Below are 20,208 nucleotides of genomic sequence, written 5' to 3' on the forward strand. Positions count from 1 at the left end.
TGCAGGTGAGAGGAAGAAAAAGATAAGCATCTTGAGTGAGCAAAATGCAAAAGGGAAAGAGATGAAATCTGAGGTTTAAATGAGATGATGAAAGCTAAAGGACACTTGTAATGGAGCATTAAAATCTGTAACCTAATAGCATTTCTATACATTTATTCAATAGGCCATCTTTCTTAGCTTTCTAAAACAGTGTTGCAAAACTCATTACTGTGGGGAATGTTATCAAGAAGGCTATTATGTTAAATACTTGCATATCGTCTAAGCTGATTAAAACTTGTTTGATTAATAAATGTTCCCACTTCTTTGCTCCTTATTCCAGTGGAAACAGTTTGAAGAAGCGATCCTTTATTTTGACAATGAATATTACATTGGGTTAATTGTCGACCTTATTGCCTCTGTTGTGTATACAAGTGTTTTCTTTGCTTGAACTTCCTCTGAAGTTGCATTTGCCTCCTTTATTAATTTTGTTGTTTAGATGGCTCGTGCTTCCTCTTTGAAGGAAATGGAAAGGAAGACACTGTCAGGCTCCATTCTAAGCCTAAATACACATAACTGCCACAGCTTGTATTAATCTCTAAATACTTCTGCTTCTTTCTTATCCCTTTGTTGGACCAAAACCATCAAGAAGCATGGGAATCTGCTCTGTGTATATCCTTTGGTGGGGTGCCTCTGTTGTTTTACTCTTCATTCATCCTTCCATGCTCCCATGGAGGAGGTGGTAATAACAAACCCTGATTTGCTGGTTGGGCTGCATAATAAAGTCTCTACATTTTCTTTTGTTGGAATAACAAGTGTTCCACCAAGAGGTGAATGTGCAAATGAGGATTTCCCTGTGCTATCTTTTAAGTGACATCAGACATAGCCCATCTTCTTTAGGCGAAACAATTTACTGTAGGATTAACGAAGAAGCTTCACATGAAGCCATTTTCTTGGCACAGTACTGTGTGTGTGTGTAAACACAGCTACCTTGGAATCTTTCCATTTCCAGAGTTATCTCTATTATAAATCTGAAAGATGTAATAAAATCTGCTTGCAGAGGAGGGGAGAAAACAAGGTAATACAGTTTGGAAGAAAAGGTGCTAATAGGCTGGGTTGGATTAAAGGATCAATAATGGGAATTATTATACACCTGTCTAATTTTTGTGCTCCCATTCTCTTCTCTGCTTGTATTCACAAAAGCCAGGCACACTTCCTGTATATCACCAACTATACAACAAGCTATGCGGCAACTCCTTACTCTGGTTATATCACCAGAGATACTTTAGTGAGCTTCAGCCATGAAGTTTATCAATCAGGAATAAAACAAGAAATGTTTTCTCCTCTTTACTTACCTCACTGTCTTCGCCTGGTGAGACAAAAAATTGCCTTTAACTCCTTGGAAGAAAAGCAACATACTAAGATAACCGATATTAGTATACACACACATACTGTACATGCACACACTCATACACATATATATTGCTGAATGGAGACATTTCCCTCTGACACTGCAGGGGTCAACGGCCCCTAGAATCAGAGGTAGGCAGCCTGAAGAGACATAATGAATGATAGATATTGTAAGACTCAGTTCAGAAATCTTGGTTATATGGTGAATAGAAAATTAGAAGGCATGGTACTTGGGAAGATTTACTCCTACAACAAGTTATGTAATATTAAAAATAAATTAAATTTAAAAGCCCTTTGCACTTAATGTGCAAGTTTTTTTAAAAAAAGGAAAATAATGTTAACCATGGAGAGCTGATTATTATTACTATCACAACCTTTCTATCATATGGTGAGTGGTGTTGAGGAAAATCCATCACTGACGCTAAGTAGACCAGTACACTAGGAAAGTCCTGGTACATAGTTCTGACCTTTTCTTGTAGTCTAGAAGATGCCATTAATACCCATTTACTTTGTTTATTTATTTGTAGTAAATTTATGTAACTGAAAGTTGTGGCTGGCTTAACATAATACACATCCTATGTCCTGAGAAAGTCAAGTTTACTCAGACATGGTTTTCTTCAATTGTCAAAACCTGTTGTAGGAGAAAAAGATATCATATGCCACAATAGGAATACAATCACCTGTCTTCTGACACACTATGTGGGGAAAAACTGTTGCTGCATCTTTCTGCTTGATCAGCTTTAATGGAAACCTTGCAGAGAAGGATTACATGGATCTCCATGTAAAGAAAACGGTTTTTGTTGTTCAGAAACAAATCACATGAGAAAAGCAACAAAGGTCTTGCAACTGGCAAAAAAAAAAGCCATCTTGGGGGCATGTTGTATGCACAACGCATGCGCCTAAGCTGGCAGGAAGCCGTTGGGATGCAATACCCCACATAAGGAAGAGGTGCAAATGATCAAGAAAATCAATTGGAATGGAACTACAGCAAACCTAACCACCAAGCTCAGTACTCACTCATGAGAATAACACTGGGAATAACATATATCTTCAAATCAACAGCAGTGGTAGTCGTACTGCACCACAATTTGCAAACTGTCTGATCTGGAACAATACTTCTGACACAGAAGGCTAAATATCTTACAAAAACAACAAATCCTTGAATTCCATAGCATTGATCTATGGCAGTTAAAGTGGTGACAAACTGCATTAATTCTGCAGCCTGAGATAGTGGATTGCAATCCACGAAAATCCATGCTCAAATAAATCAGTCTTAAGTGTGCCACAAGGCTCCTTTCCCCCCATCTTCCCGTTCTTTCCACTGTGCAATAGACTAACGTGGTTGGCTCTTTGAAAAGCATTGCATTTTCTATCACTCTAATTGAGACACAAACAATCATCAGATCAAAATCCTTTCAATTATTTATATCACAAGCTATATAATGCCTGTGAAGAGCATTACTTCCAAACTGCACATGGTTCTATGAATGCGTAAGCATATTTCCTGTGCATAACTGTATGTATAATTTCACCAAAGACAAAACTATGCCTGAGATGATGCTATAGTTCTGTGGAGCCGGCATGGTGTAGTGGTTTGAGCCTTGGGCTAGGACCCTGGAGAGCAGAGTTTGAATCCCTGTTTAGCCACAGAAACCTACTGGGTGACCTTGAGCAAGTCACACTCTCTCAGCCTCAGAGGATGGCAATGGCAAAACCCCTGTGACAAAATATGTCAAGAAAACCCCATGATGGGATTGCCTTAGGATCGCCATAAATCAGAAATTATGTGAAGGCACACAACAATAACAACAACAAATCCAACCTCCACCCTTTGTGGTGACTACCTCCCTCTGCCTAATGGAAAGGCCAGTCCTGCTTCCTTCCTTCCTTCCCCAGGATCATTCAATATCATGGAAAGCAAGGATGCAAAATGAATGGCTAGTGAATGGAAGAACCAGGCTGAAAGGACTTCTGGTTTAGCCAAAACTACTAGCCATCCATGTGACTCCAGGGTGCCAGAAAAAATTTTATGTTCTGTGTCTCCAGATATGGTATTCAGAATACATTAATAATAATAGAAAAAACATATTTTCTATTTTGCCAATAATAACCAGCCTTACAATAGAATTTTACTGCTTTTTAAACAATTAAGGATTGCTTCTTCTGGTTAAAATTAGAGTGAGCATATTCATAAGATGCTTCACACTTAATCATGAGGATAAAATATTTCTAGCTATTTAATTATTTTTTATCACCTGGGCTATTTTAAATAAAATATAATTACAATGCTGGCTTTTAAAATTAATTATTCCAGAGGCCATCAAATAGCTACCAGCTATTAAAATCATCATGATTCTCAAGAGGGTTCTTCTGTTTTGAGTAAAGAAATCCATCACTCTGAGGGTTATTTTTTCCTCTTAATTCTCAAGAAACTGACATAAAGAAATGAAAGTTGAAAAAACCCAACCAAACTTTGGGGATGTTCCCACTAGGTGAAACCCCACGTTCTGAATCGAATCCAAGGAGTGGCGTTCCTATTAGGATCCGATTTAAACCTAGAACGGTTCTAGAGCAACCCGCAATTGTCCCCACTATAAATCGAATCATAGAGCGGAATAAAATTTTGAATCGAGTTTTCGTCATTTAACGTGCGTTAAAAAAATACTAGTGTCTGACCAACGTTTTTCCATTGATTCGAATTAGGAACTGGAGCATTTAAATAGGAACGACAGCCTTTGAAATCAGGTTAGATGGCTGGGAGGAGCGGAGTGCGATGGGGCTGGCCTTGGGGGAGTTGCCCTTTCTGTCCCCATCCGTCGTGGCTGTCGCCATTTTTGCTTCCCTCACCCCTTTGTCCGCTGTGGTCTTTCAATAAGAGATAAGGATTTTTTTTATTTTTTATTTTAATGGTTTACAGGCACTTAATCTCTTCAGCGCTTTAAGCGCCTGAAGTCCCGGCTGCTCAAGCGCCTGCATCTACAAAGGACTACAAGGCTTCCCCCGGTGGATTGCAACCTCCCCTCTGTGGGGGGAGAGCCCATTTCTAACGGAGGAGAGGCAGGAAGGGAAGCCTCCTCTCGAAGAGGCATTCCCTGCCCGCTTGGGCTCTGATCTCGCCCAGGCAGGGAAGGGCTCTGATCAATGGGGGGGGGGGAATAGAGCCTTTCCATCTCTCTTTCTCAAACGGAATCTGCCTTCTCCTCCAACCCTGGAAAGAGAATATTTGGGAAGAGTGCTCCCTCCTTGCTTTTCCAGCAGCCTCCTTCATGGATCTCTGGGCTCTCTGAAGGGATTCTCCCTGGCTGTCTTGGGAGACATGAAGAGGGGATTCTGTCCTGCAAAACCTATCCCATAGTTCCTCTGGAAAGAGCTTGGGTTCCCAAAATTCGCTTTGCCAGAAGCCTCTCCCATTGATCTCTGTGCTCTCTGAAGGGATTCTCCCTGGCTGTCTTGGGACGTCTCTTGCTTTATTTGGCTTTCACTCTCTCCTCTCTCTTAGGTCTGCAGCCTTTTGACATTGGGATCGTTCTCTTTTCCCCTTTTCTGTCTTGTGTCTCTATCCCACTTAAACTGACTGCCTTCTCCTCCTTGATCCCATTTTCCAACCCTGTGTGTGTGTTTGCACACATGTGTGTGTGTGTGTGTGTGTGTGTATATATATATATATATATATGCATATGAGTGTGTGTGTGTGTGTGTGTGTGTGTATGGTAATTATAAAGTAACAACTTTTTGAATTTATGAAAAAATCCTCATCTGTAGTTCCAAACCCACTGTAGAAATAATACAGTTTGAGACCCCTTAACCTGCCCTGGCTCAGTACTAAGGAATTATGGGAACTGTTGTGTTTGTGAGACATTTATCCTCCTCTGCCAGAGAGTGCTGGTGCCATAATAAACTACCATTCCCAGGATTCCCTAGCACTGAGTTATGGCAGTTAATATGGGGAGACGCAGAAGAGGACGTTTGAGCGATTAAGTGCCTTCATTGGTCCATTTGGGGGGAAAAAACCGCCAAAAATACATCAATTCACAAACAGTCAATGAAATGGAAACGATGCCAAAAGATACATCGCTTCCAAATATTCCGGATTAACGTTACGTCATTCTGACGTACTATTGATTGACAGCTCCAAATAAGGTATGGAGGAAAAGAATCGCTTTATTTAAACACTGATTTCATGCCAAGTAGGAACGACTGCAGGTAAAAACTTCGGTTTAAAAAACCAGATGGGAACGAAGAATAAAAGCGATTCGGAACGTGGGATAAGACCAGGGTTATTTTGAATCGGATCTATTAAAAACGTTGTATTTTAAATCGTTTCAAATCTTAAGTGGGAACATCCCCTTTAAAATTCTTCAGAGTAGCACAGAATCCTTTTAGTGCTGTTGTCTCTAGCAGCTCTCTAAAAACAATCTGTTCAAAGGTCTTGATTAGATCAGTAAAATATTGTTGTTGTTGTGTGCCTTCAAGTAGTTATGACAACATATGATGTGGTTTTCTTAGGAAGATTTGTTCCGAGAGGGTTTGCTTTTGCCTTCCTCTGAGGCAGTGAGAGTGTGACTTGCCCAAGGTCACCCAGTGGGTGTCTATGGCTGAGTGGGGGTTCAAACCTGGTCTCCAGAGTCATAGTCCAATGTTCAAACCACTACAAATCCAAATTGTGCACAATTATTAGGACCTCTGCTTGTAAGTTACGTTTATTATGAAGATTTTATTTTTCATACATAAAAATTATGTGTACAGTGGACCTTGTTATACGCTGGGGTTTGGTTCCAAGATCCCCTGTGTATAACAAAATCCGTGTATGCTCAAGTCCCATTAAGTATAATGACATAGCAAAATGGTGTCCCTAATAAAAAATGGAACATCAAGGTAAATTTATACATTTTTGGAACATTTTCAAACCGTGTATGCTTAAATCCGTGTATAAAAAATCCGTGTATAAGAAGGGCCGACTGTACGTTTATCTCTGAAACTGATGGTGGGCCAGTGTAGGAGCCCTGGTGGAGCAGTGGTTAAATGCCTGTACTGCAGCCACTCACTCACAAAGCATAAGGTTGTGAGTTCAATCCCAGCAAGGGGCTCAAGCGTGACCCAGGCTTGCATCCTTATGAGGTCACTAAAATGAGTACCTAGATTGTTGGGGACAAGCTGAGCCAAAATTAACAAAATGAAATTCAGCAAGGAGAAATGTAAAGTACTGCACTTAGGGCAGAAAAATGAAATGCATAGATATACGATGGGAGACACCTGGCTGAATGAACTTCCTGACAGTAAGGACTGTTGACAGTGGAACACACTCCCTTGGAGTGTAGTGGAATCTCCTTCTTTGGAGGTCTTTAAGCAGAGGCTGGATGGCCATCTGTCGGGGATGCTTTGATTGAGATTTCCTGCATGGCAGGGGGTTGGACTGGATAGCCCTTGTGGTCTCTTCCAACTCTACAATCCTATGATTCTATGATAATTAGCTTATACTTTGTACACCACTTAGGGAGTACTTAAGTGCACTAATAAGTGGTATAGAAATGTTCTTGCTATTGCTAGTTCTTCACGTTTGACAAACCAGTAGAGCAGGTGTGGGGATCTGATGGGCTACCCGATCTGATGGGCTACCTGTTTCCTTTATGCCCATCTGTCCTAGTCATTGTAGCTCTTGGTCAAGCATGGTAGGAGTGGTATTTCTGCAACATCTCAAAGGCTCCACAGCTCAACAGAGCAGTAGGAAATGCCAGATATTGATTCTGGAAAACCTACTCAACTTGTTGACTTTTAAAGAAGTCATGAAGATATGTTTGGATTGTCCAGTGATCAGGATATTGTTGTCACATCCATGTCCAGTTGGGCTTCCATGACCAGGTTTAAATCCAAACTTTAAAGGAGATCTCCACTGTGATAACTACCATTCCCAAAATGGATGGCTCCATTAAAGTTTAGACTAAAACCCAGAGCAGATTCACTGCCCTACTGGCCTGGAAGCCTTGAACCATCAATACTTTATACCAAGGGCTCTTTTGCACTACAGAAATATAACACTATTACTCCATTTTATCTGCCTTGGCAACATCCTATGGAATCCATGGCAGTTAAAGTGGAACAACAGTACTGTAATTGTGGAATGTGAATGCCTTTCTATGTAGTCTAGAACTGTGTGCTGTGACTGGCGTTGGCTCTCTGACAGACGTTTGTCCGATTGCCTACTATCTGTTCCTGTTCTGAAACTGAAAATGCCAGGAAGTGTACTTGGGATTTCTGTATGCAAAACAGGTGTTCCATCACTGAGATGTGGCTCTTCCTCATGGTACACAACCTATAACAAATACATCCTAAGCAACCTGGCCTCCAGCTCATTTTTCACCCCCACTTCTTGTATGCCCTCTGTTCCCTTTTCTATAGTTTATATAACTGATATGTTTTCTGCCAGGTGATCCTAATTCTGTAAGTATTTCTTCTTGAGAACTCATTGGATTCTAGTTGGAACTTTAAATGAACTATCTAAAATTATCAGCCTCTCCATCAAAATAGTTTAGCACAGTGATTCCCGAACTCTGACCTTCCAGGTATTTTGGACTTCAGCTCCCAGAATCCCAGACCATTGTCCAAGATGGGTGGGGTTTCTGGAAAATGGAGCCCAAGACATGTGGTGGATCAGAGTGCGGGAATCATTGGTTATCACTTTGGACAGCCCCTTTAAAATCTGAAACCCATTGGTGGTCTGCATGGGGCTGACCAGCTACCATTGGGTGAGGCTATTAATCATTTTAAATCTTATAGATGTTTGATGTACTCCAAGGTATCTGCTTCTCTTTCAGCTTCAACAGAAGCTCTTGTTTTTTAAGCACAGTCTTAACATTACTTTGGGAAACTCAAGCCTGTCTGCTAGAAGGGCCCAGAAAGAAATGGATGAATTTGGATCTAGTTTCTTGCGGTTTGCTTGAGTATTATCTTGGATTATGTTTGTTGTTAATGTTCATTCAAGTCAGCTTTAACTTATGGTAACTGCATCAAAGGGGTTTCTTGGCAAGATATATGCAGGGGAGTTTTGCTGTTGCCTTCCACTATGGCTGACAGAGTAGAAATTGCTCAGAGTCACCTAGTGGCTGAGCAGGGATTTGAATCCTGATTGTCTGAAAGTAATAGCTTTCACTCAAGTGACTGCAATGTGCTAGCAAAATTTCAGTTTTGATTATTTTTAGGCTGCCAAATCTGATAGAACACAACTGAGAATGCTTTATTAGCGTACTTAACTTAGGATAATTTTTTTTGAACGTCATGACCAAAATTCAGTTTCTATAAATGCCATAAATATTCCATTCCTACAGGCTTTCTACTAGAATAGATTTCTCTCTCTTTTTCTCCAGTCCTCCATGTTGAATTTACACTATTTACAATTGGCCTGTGAATAATATTACAGGGATGACATTCTTCAACATGAGGCTTATAGTTGTTAATAATTTATGGGCTACAGAAAACTGGGGACACAGAGCATCTTCAGTTGTGGTCTGTTGGCTGTGGGTTAATATTGCCTGTAAGGAAGAACAATATTTTCAACAAAACATTCTAAAATCAAACCCCCAATCTTGCTTGAATTGCCCATAGGACATGTGGCAGCACAGTGAGATCCCTTTTTTGAAGGTCAGACTACCCAGGGAGCCATGTTTTCTCTGTGTGTAAATGTGTTGTGGGAGGAGAGAATACAAGCTGTAGGCACCACTATCAGCAGCTTTTGACATTTTCATTCTCCTCACTTAGCCAATTTTTATGAAGGCCAGAGCTTTTTATTCACTTTTCAAGGGAAATCAACATTAAGTTTCAGCAGAAATGTTTTGTTTATCTTTGGGGTTATTTTATTAGTTCTCTGTCCCATTCTTTGAGAAAAATATCTTCTCATTTCAGTATAATATTTTCCTCAGCAAAGTTGTTATAGGTGACATTTTAGGTAGCAGAAGCCTAACCTTATCAGTCTTAAGCTGACTCTGTTTAAATTGGTTTAAATCTGATGCTGGGTTTTGCAATGCACTGAAATACTTTAACCCTCCAGCTGTTTCTTACATCAGTGACAACTCCAGAATTCTTTCTACAAATCCTGTCTTATTCATTTCAGCAGAGTCATTTGGTTGCTGCTTTCCTTAAAATGAATGGGGCTACTTATAGGAATACACACAACTATAAGGTATGTATCCATGGGCTTCCAACATTTCCCCACATTTATATCCAATTTGTTCCTCATTTCATTTGAATTTTAATAGGTTTAATCTCTTCTTTCTGTGATTCCCTCCCCCTAAAGTGTGCATTTTGGATGTCTGGAGCCCCTTGTATGTGATGGGGACACAGGCGGACATCCTGTTGGTGAGTCCCAACTAGAGTAGACCCATTCATTCATCTATTGAATGGTGAGACTACAAGTAGGTAAATCCCATTGATTCAAGGAGTATACTTTAAGTGAGAGCTAACAACAGGATTTACTCATAATCTGCAATGTCAAATATTGGTGTCATATTTATAAAAAAAATGTCACACACTGATTATGTAGCAACTCTGTACTGCTTTATCTGGAAGTAAGCCCCACTAATAACAACAGCAATAACATCAGGCACATAGACTTGTCAAAGTGAGCTGGCACTATTTGAAGGACCATATTCCCTTTATGAACCAGCCCATGCTTTGAGATCTGCTGCTCTGTCCCACCACACTCATGGGTATATCTGGTAGGAACATGGGAGAAGGCCTTCTCAGTGGCTGCCCCCAGGTCCTGGAACTCCTGTCCTAAATCTTTATCACACTAGGGGGCAAACAGGATTTAAATGAGAGTTAAACTAGAGAAAACCAGGAAATGTTGTGTGATAAACATCAGGCATTTCCTGGATTGCTCTAGTTTAGCTCTCATTTAAATTTTGTTTGTTCCTAGTGTGATAAAGCAGCTAGAGAAGTTAGACTGGCACATTCTCTACCTACTTTTCACAAACAAGCAAAGAATTTTCTATTCCAACAAGCATTTGCTGAGTGATAATATAAGGCCCGTCTTATGCAATGAACTGGATATTGCTAATTGTTGTTCAGGAGTGTGGGGGTATGTTTTAATGATGTGTATTTTAAGCTGGTTATAATTTTTGATTGTTTAACTTTAGTTTATCTTTATTCTTGTTTAACTTTAGTATATTGGGTTTTTTTAACATTCTGTTTTTAAATATGCCATAAGGTGCTTAAAATTCCAAACTGTGGAAAAGATAAGATCAAAATAAAAAGGAGGAAGAGAAGGCAGAAGAGGCAATGAGGATTCCACATGGTGGGACCCAACATTAGAGAAGGCAAGGCTGACATCAACTTCTGGCATATCTGGGCAGCTATTAGACACCGACAAGCATGGTGGGGCTCCACTGTTGACAGCTTCCCTGGTTCTCCTTCTTCTGTTGTATTAAAAAAATCCAGAAGGTGGCTGGATATAGCTGTTGTCAATAGTTTTTGACAGTGCGCCCCATGTGACATCACTCTGGGGGCACTGGGGCAAATTAACAAAGCAATTAAAGCTCTATTTGTCATGCCTGTAATGGGATGGAGAGCAATGTTACCTGTTGCTATCAAGGAGTCCATTAATGGAGAAAGGTGGCTAACAATTTGGCCAGGGCCATATCTCAGCTGATCTCACTACACACAAACTGAAGACCTAGTGGAAGAAACTTCAAACAGGACCAGCCAAAGTTGAAGGATGAGATGACATCACTTCCCTGGTCCACATAAAGAAATAGCTGGAAAAGCACTGAATCATACTTTGACATTGGCAATAGGATAATGTTCTGTACCACTTCTGAGCCAGAAGGCTAGCTTAGATAGACTGGGTGTCAGGCTGTATAGAATACACAGTTCTGCCCTCCAACAGGGAAGAACTGTGGAGTTCAGGAAGAAGACCCACAAGCTTGACACCTCTGCTTTTCAATATCCGCTGCCTGTAGCAATCTCCTCATTCTTCCTAATGGCAGGTGTGCCTCTGACCTCAAATACTGGACTCTTTTCCAGTGCAGAAAGCCTTCAGGATCTATTTACAGGAGTGGTTTTGTGTATAACTGTCGTAATGATAACTTAAGAACAAGTTTCCCCTGCCTAGTTTTTAAACAAATATTTGTTTACCACCCTAGGAAGTATGAAAGCTGGAAAAACTTGGTTGCTGAGAAAATGTTGCCCACTTACTTTTCAATTTCACAAGGTTCTCTGGAGACAAAAATCACCTTTAGATATTTTGAAACTGAACCGCTGCAGAATGTAACTGTGTTACTCATTTCCCAAGTGAACAATCCACTTTGCCACTTTCATTTGGCAGAATATGGAAGGTGATAGTGAGATTCAAAATGAGGAAGCTAGTCCACGATAACAAGAATATCTCTCTTTATGAAGGCTCTTATTGGGTGGAAGGAAGGAAGGGCAGAAGAAAGGAATTAGCCCTTCACAAGATAGGTATCAGCTTAACTATTCTTATTTTGCATTAGTAGCTATACAGTATTTCAGAAATATGTCCAGAGAAGTATACTGCAAATAGGATACTACTAAGAGGATAAACAGAATTGGCAAGAAACCTTGTAGATAATACTATGTTTATCTCATCATTCCTTGAAATCACCATGCACAACAAGTTAGTTAGGCCTGGGACAAGCCGCCCGAAAAGGGTGGCCTGCTGGCGGCCTTTTTTTCTCCGGAGGCAAACTGCAGCCGCCAAATTGCGCGGCTTTGCTCCGGAGGGAAAAGAACCCACAAAAAGCAGGTTCTTTTTCCGCCGCACCAGTTATGTCTGAGTGCGCCAATGGTGCACTCATGATGTAATTAGCGTGGCGCGACATGAAGACGCTATGCGTCTGTTATGGCATAATGGCAGCACCTGTGTACATGGGGCGCACCATTAAGGTGCCGCCAGTACGTGCTAGGGTTAGGGACTGTGCGGGTGCCGCGCAGTCCCTAACCCTGGCTACGACGACGCCATGCCACAAAAGGGCCATCTGTCCCGCACCTTAGTTAGTTTATGAGAAACTAGTTAGTTATGGAAAATTATTAAACTTTTTAATTCACTAGCCTCTCTTGAGTAGTCCACACAACCCATAGTAGCTGAACAAATAATATAGTCATGGGTAATCTTGATTAAATGTATTAAAACAAAACAAAAAACCTCACAAAAACAATGTTCATTGTTTAGCTGTAGACAATACATCTCAATAAAAGCTCTGCTTTCCCACAATTAATCCTTCATAGCTGTCTTTTTCCATTACTAGATTATTGTTTCTGAAATAATTCAACTCTCCCCTATTTTGCTTTCTAATGCTCATCGTGCATCTTGGTGATGATATTTTCAGTCACATTGTTTGCAAGCCAATGCCACTTCTAAGTTCAGACATATTTCCTCAGGGTTTGGGAATATGGATGGAACAGAAAGAAGCAACTTCTTAGGGAATTCCACATGTATAGGAACTTGTGGGAGAATTGGGCCACATGGATCAGGGAGACATATAACTATTGGTTTTGATCCAGTAGAGTTTGTGCCTGTGGGGGAGATGGCTTCTCACCTCTGGATGATACTTTATATTCTTTGTGTACATTTTTGTGCAAATTCTTTCTGTAAATTTCTTCTGAAAAGTGCATGTACAAATTGTTCATCTATAAGCAGCAGACCTTTGAATCTTAATCTACCTTTTTTGTGTGTGCAAAATATCTCCTCAGCATATTTCGCAAAGTGTATGGGAGACATGTTGGGATAAAAGTGCAACAAACATCAATGGTGTTGGGAAACCCTTTTGTTAGTAAGAAAATGAATACAAATAATTATTATTCCATCTCTACCTTATTGTAACAATTTATATTGCCCATGTAAAATATCCAAATACACTCGTTCCTCCCCATTCACGGACCACCCAATTTGCCGGGGTGGTGGTGGTGGGGAAAATGGATCCCCCAAGTGTATTTGTGTGGACATGAAGTAATCAGTAATCACATTATTTTACATTGAAAAATTATAGTGCTATGATTGCACTTTACCTGCCATGGCAATATCCTATGGAATCCTGGGAATTTCAGTTTAGGGAGGCTGTTTTAGAATTCCCAAGCAGAGAGCTACTCACCACATTACAAACCCCAGGATTCCATAAGATGTTGCCATGGTAGTTAAAATGGAATCATACAGCTATAATTGTGTGCTATGAAAGGCCCGCTGGATCCAACTATGTACATCAACTGATTGATCAACCCCTTTACTGAATTGTGTAGATCTGTAATGATGTTCCAGAAGGAGTGCTCAGTGTGCATTGGTACCCAATATTTACATCAAGACCAATGTAATACACATTGGGATCAATGCACATTGATCCTATTGTGCACCAGTCCCATTGTTAATTGGTCCTATTGTTCATCTGGGACTTTGCTGGCTCTGCTATGTAGAGTTGCCCTCTGTGTCCATGGATTCTTTATCCATGGATCCAACCATCCACGGATTGAAAATATTTTTTAAAAAATATAAATTCCAGAAAGCAAATCTTGATTTTACAATTTTATATAAATGACACAATTTCACTATGCCATTGTATTAAATGGGACCTGAGCATCCACAGATTTTGGTATGGTGGATCCTGGATACCAGGATAAGTTGCCCCGGTGCCGCAGTGGTTAAATGCCAGTATTGCAGCCACAAGGTTGTGAGTTTGATCCCAAGGGCTCCAAAGTTGACTCAGCCTTCCACCCTTTTGTAGGTTGGTAAAATAAATGCCCAGCTTGTTGGGGACAATTAGTTTACAGATTGTAAACTGCTTAGAGAGTACTGATTTCACTGATAAGTGGTATAGAAATGTACATGTTATTGTTATATTGCTAAGCTATCTTAGAACCAAACCCCAGGGGATACCAAGGGCCCATGGTAGTAACATAAAAGCAGGTCTGTACTGGACATTATTCCCACATGTGTAAATCCACCTACGAAGATGTAAGTTCCAGCAGGATTCTGTCTATGATCTGCTACAGTGCTAAATATTAATATTCCCAAATATGTAAAGAGCTTTGCCTCTGGCATGCTATAAATAGCATACAATAGGATTAGCCTTTCTTCCCTTCCCTTCTCCCAGTTTTGACATCCCCTAAAAACAGAAAAGAAAATAAAGAAACTGAAAATACCTGTATTGGGAAACATGGATTTCTGTTTTCACATGTCAGACGACAGTCTGCTCTTCCTAGGATGGAAGGTTGGTTTACACTCTGGGGTGTGAAGGCAAGGTCATGATCTATATATTGTCCCCAGATAGTGATCATTTCAGAATATTGTTCATCTTCAGTAACAGCCTCATTAGAGGCCTCAATAATTGTCCTAGTAACTTCACGCACCTGGAGAAGCAAGAGTTAAGTCAGTTGCCATGGAGCATACTAAGTACATCTCATATAACAAACTATTGAAAAAGAGCAAAAGGAGCAAAGAACTCATCATTTTTTGCCAAAGTGCTTAATGTCACAATATTGTTCTAAGGGAGCGGTCTTTCTTCTGATGCTGCTTGCTTGTTTCTCTAAGACTTTGACACACTTGTATTTCTGTTTAGGCATTCAGAGTGGAGATGTCAATTCCTCAGAATCAGTGCAAATAAAATTCTGTTGCTATGTTTTTCATAATTTTGAAAAACTGGAAGCTTATCTTTTAACTTTCATGGGTGGAAATGAATTCCCCTATTCATTTATAGCTTCATTAACAGTATCATCCTATACATGTCTAGGTGATACCTACTCCCAGATAGCAGAGACAGTGTGGCATAGTGATTTGAGTGCTGAACTTTGATTCTGGAGATGAGGATTCAATTCTCAACTCAGCCATGAAACCCACTGGATGACCTTGGGCAAGTCACAGACTCTCAGCCCCAGGAGAAAGCAACGGCAAACCTCCTCTGAATAAATCTTGCCCAGAAAACCCTGTGATAAATTCGCCTTAGGGTCGCCATAGGTCAGAAATGACTTGAGGGCACAGAACACCAACAATCTTTTAGTCATTTCTGTAGCCTAGAAGTCTTCATATCATCAGGAGCATCACTAGGTGCATGTGGGAGTGCAAGTTGCAGCAGGTGATATCACTGCTCCACAAACATCTGTCTTTTGGCAGAAATGGGCTGTAGCATTCACCTGCATCCCTGTAACATGCTGGAGATTGTGTGAGGGTGGTACAACTCAGTGGGAGGAGAAATGAGAGGCCTCAGGGTTTCTGAAAAATTTAAAATTAATTTTTTAAACTTTAAGGACATAAAACTATGTGCATGTAAATACATTTAGACTGTGTATATGGCATTGTAATTTAATTTTTATTTTGCTAGTTGTTTATATCACAACTATTGCAACTGCATTCAGTGATATATGAGAATTACAATTTATGACATTAACACAAAGAACATTATTAAGGATTCTGTATGGTGTGGTATAGGAGGAGGTCAATGGAGGGGTGACCCCATGAATTACTGCATTGGGGAATGCTAACCCTAGTGATGTCACTGCATATGATATCTCTTAAGATACAGTGAGACCAGACCATTGTTTGTGGGCTCTAGTGAAGCAGCATTACTCTCTGCCTGGGTAGCATATCTATGAGTTGTAAGTTCAACAGCAGGATTTATTCTGCCCCTTGCTCCTCTTCCTTACACCAGAATCAATAATCTGTATTTGACATGTGGAGGAATGCTCAGGTATATCTGCTTCATCCTTGGGTATAAACAATACCTGTGTTACAGCAACATTACTGGGTATTTGGGCTGCAGCATGAATCAAAGCAATGTCTTAGAAAAGGAACCAAACATCTACGAATGCTCCTTACCATATGCCACAGGTACTCTATGAGAGCAAGGCAGCAGTTCCTTTCCCCCTAGTCATGAGTGTAGGTGCAGTCAATCCCTATATATCCAGTGTGGATGGATGACAATTCCCTTCCAAGAGCCATTCAATCACTCAGGTCTTGGCTACAGACACCACCTGTTACAAGACACTGTCTTTCCTTAGAAGCTTTGTGGGCTTTCCACTTTCCCCATACACTCTATTTTACTTGATGGTGAGTAGAAATTCTCTTGGTTATTAGGAAGCCTGATAAAACAGTGTCAAGAAACAATTTTAAACCTTGCCACTGTGCGCAGCAAGGGCAGAAACCGGAGAGGTAGAGTAATTCCCCAACTTTAGTCCTCCAGATGTTCAGCTCCCAGAATTCCTGACTGTTGGCCAAACTGGCTTAGGTTTCTGGAAGTTAAAGTCCAAAACACCTGGAGGGGCAGAGTTTGAGAATCACTGACCTAGCACATGCAAGGATATTAAGAGGGAATAGTGTGTGTGACTCCATGCTCTGCATGTACTTCTAGTCTGTTGAAGTTTAATGTCGGAACAGGACTTTTGCCTAACTGTTTTGGGCACCAAGTGAACTGGTCCCTCTAACTTTTGAATCTGCTTCATTTCTTTTATGTTGCTTTCGATTCCTGTTTAATTTCTGCTTGGCTTGACTATTGGATAGTAGGTTTCATTATTTTTGCTTGCCTGGAAGTCTTTGTTGAAGAAAGACAGCAAACCTATTAAATAAACATCTTAATGATTTCATAGGCTACTGACCGGGGGCAATGGAAATCCATTATATAAGAAACCAGGATTCCATCCTTTTGGTTGACTTAGTCCATCTTCATAAACTGGAGGAAGCCACCTGGCCAGAGCTGTGTTGGAAGCTCCCCATCTGGGATGGTCCCTATATAAATAAAATATTAGTTACATAAGTTAAAGGTAGCATCATGATGTAATGGATTGAGAGTTGGACAGACTCTGGGAGACAAGATTATGAATTTCTTTTCAGCCATGGAAACCTATTGTATGATCTTGGGCAGGTCACTCTCTCCTCTTCAGAGGAAGGCAATGGCAAAGCTCCTTTCAATACATCTTGCCAAGAACATCAATGACTTGAATCAGAACAAATCAGTGTTCACTTGGAAGTTCATATCATATCAAGAACAAATAAATTTTAACAGCTTTAATATTTTGTTGGTTTACTGCATTTGTTTTTTCTCTTCTCAGCTCTCAAGGCAATGTTGAACTCATTCCAACAATGTTGGTTTTGCAGCCCAACACATTTGAAGTATCATACATTGCCTGCCTATGGTGCAGGGTGATTTCACACTTGTACATATTTAGCAGAATCATAGAACTGTAAGTTGGAAGAAACCACAAGGACCATCCAGTCCAACCCCCTGCCATGCAGGAACTCTCAATCAAAGCATCCCCGACAGATAGCCATTTAGCCTCTGTTTAAAGAACTCCAAGGAAGGAGACTCCACCATCATCCGAGGGAGTGTGTTCCACTGTCGAACAGCCCTTACTGTCAGGAAGTAAGGACTATTACTGAATAATATCAGTATTGCTACAAGTAACATTATATTCGTATCTCAGAGGAGACGTTCATCCAGCAATGGCAACTGAAGAGTGAGAAGAGAGAGGGAATAGGGCAAGGGCGAATAAGCCATTGACTCATTTTCTCTCTCATTCTTCTCCTTCACTTAGCCCTTGGTCACTGTGCTCAGAGGCCTATTCCCAGTGCAGAATTATTGTACTATTAGTCCACTTTAGCTACCATGGCATCATCCTTTTGGATCCTGGGACAGGTGGTCTAGTGTGGCACTAGACCTTCCCAGCTGAGAATTCTAAATGTCCTCCCAAAATTACAAATCCCAGACTTCCATAGGAGGAACCATGACAGTTAATGTGGAATAGTAGCACTATAATTCTATAGTAGGAATGGGCACATATTTTACTTATTTTAATTTTTTTGTTGTTGAGAGCCTCATGTGATCCCACAAATGGTAGCAGGTGTGACATCTAATCATATATCACTGGTGAAGCTGAAAATATATGAAACTGGAATGTGTGAAATGAGGGGCCCCATAGTTCCAAGCAAGTTTCTGAGGCTGCAAAGAGTAAAGGGATTTAAGCACCATGAGAATACCAATAATGGTAACAGATATTTACTGGAAGATATAAGCAAAGTGAAACAATATACTGGAAGATATATGCAAAGTACAGCAACAAGACATAATACATAATCAGATATAGAAATATCTGAGCACAACAGTTCAGAGAGGGAGGGAAAGAGAAAGGAGATATGCAGGCTGTTAGTCATACACTTACATTGCTGTGGGGAAACTAAATAGGGAACAATTATTTTATTAATACTTCATTGATCTTCAGTATACCAAAGGGCTCAATTTGCAAAGCAATGTGAGACAGTAATACATTTAATTAACGACAATAATTCACACTTGAAGTTTGACGTACACTTTAATAAAGCATTCAAATTAGTTACAGTTGATCGTCTTTATTGAAATGGCATAAAATGCAGCACATAGTGCTATTTCGCTCAATTAAAAGTAATGATATGTTAATTTAACAGCTTAACCAGTGATTTTCTTCCTGATTGCTTTAATATTTTAACAGATCACTGGAATGTTACCAGGCTAAGATGCCTTTCAGTGAATTTCTCGTACTGAAAAAAAAAAAAGGAAAGGAAAGGAAAGCAAAGCAAAGCAAGAGAAAGGAAGCTTTCCCATTAATTTTACCATTCCACCAGCACAGCAATAATACGCTTGTTCAGATGGATTGGTTTCCTCAATTGAAATGACATGGGCAACTTGAAGTTCCTCCCAGCCTCCTTCATGGAGGCTGGAAGGGAACTCCAAGTTGCCCATGTCAGTGGCTTTTCCCTGAGGGTCAAAGGAAGATGTCAGAGATACTTGGGAGATATAGCAGTGGGAGAGGAGGGAGAGATCTGGATCTATCAAATCCAAAGGTACTGCTAATCATCCCTGGGACATGGAAAGAGATTTAAATGCACTTCAGAGCACCTTACTTTCTTTCCTTCAAATGGGAGATGCCTTTCACTAACAGTGAAAAACAAGCTCATGTGTAGGAAAAAGGAGCTGATATTTATTCCACTGATACTTCCACCCTGGAGGCAAAAGTTTTGGATGAAACAGAGGCTCCAAGGGGAGGCTGAGGCACTTATCAGAAACTGCATTAGCAGATCTGCAGTTAAATATGTCTTACTAGTTTGGGAAATGCTGGATATTTCTCTTCTTACTAGCAAATGACCATAATAACCCTTGACTGAGACAAGCAAACTAAATTCTGAGCAATCTTAAATTATGTAAACCTTGAGAGTTGCACTGGGAAGCAAGAAAGACTGGGAAAGACAGAAAACCAATATGGAAGGGAGGAAGATAGCCCAGAAACCAAATGTCTCCCAGTCAAGGCAAACCGCAAAAGTTCCTGAATCTATACAGTTTACCTGTTATTGCAAGCTCCCGTGATATGTCTGTATTTACTGGTCATACAGTTGTCTGGGCATTTGGGTGGAAGCATATAAGATAGGCATCCAGATATATTGGAAAGCATCATGAGAACATCAGTGGGCAGCAGGTCTGGAAATTTAAAAAAAGTTTTTGATCATTTGTGTATTTTGCATATTGTAACCCGCCTTGATCTGTGGAAAGGCGGGCTATAAATAAAGATATTATTATTATTATTATTATTATTATTATTATTATTATTATTATTATTATTATTATTATCATCATCATCATCATTATTATTATTATTATTATTATTATTATTATTATTTGTCAATGGATGGACTGCCATTTCTTTTCAGGTGGAGATTTGTACCTGACTCCACAACTGAAGAAAATGATTAGAATATGACATGATGAAGTATCAACATAAGTGCCATCAAGGCTGTAACCAGGGCCATTGTCAAAGAATCATCATCATCATCATCATCATCATCATCATCATCATCATCATCATCAT

General features: G+C 40.1%; 1 protein-coding gene across 1 annotated transcript in view; it reads right to left on the minus strand.

Annotated features, from left to right (window-relative positions):
• TPO (thyroid peroxidase) overlaps positions 1-20,208 on the minus strand; it is an 87,787-nt gene that overhangs the window by 55,748 nt on the left and 11,831 nt on the right. Inside the window, 3 exon segments of the mRNA XM_042457411.1 lie at positions 14,527-14,733; positions 16,972-17,101; positions 19,688-19,820. Coding sequence (XP_042313345.1) covers positions 14,527-14,733; positions 16,972-17,101; positions 19,688-19,820 — 470 coding nt within the window.

Source organism: Sceloporus undulatus, chromosome 1 (genome assembly GCF_019175285.1).
Source record: "Sceloporus undulatus isolate JIND9_A2432 ecotype Alabama chromosome 1, SceUnd_v1.1, whole genome shotgun sequence".
Classification (NCBI taxonomy): domain Eukaryota; kingdom Metazoa; phylum Chordata; class Lepidosauria; order Squamata; family Phrynosomatidae; genus Sceloporus; species Sceloporus undulatus.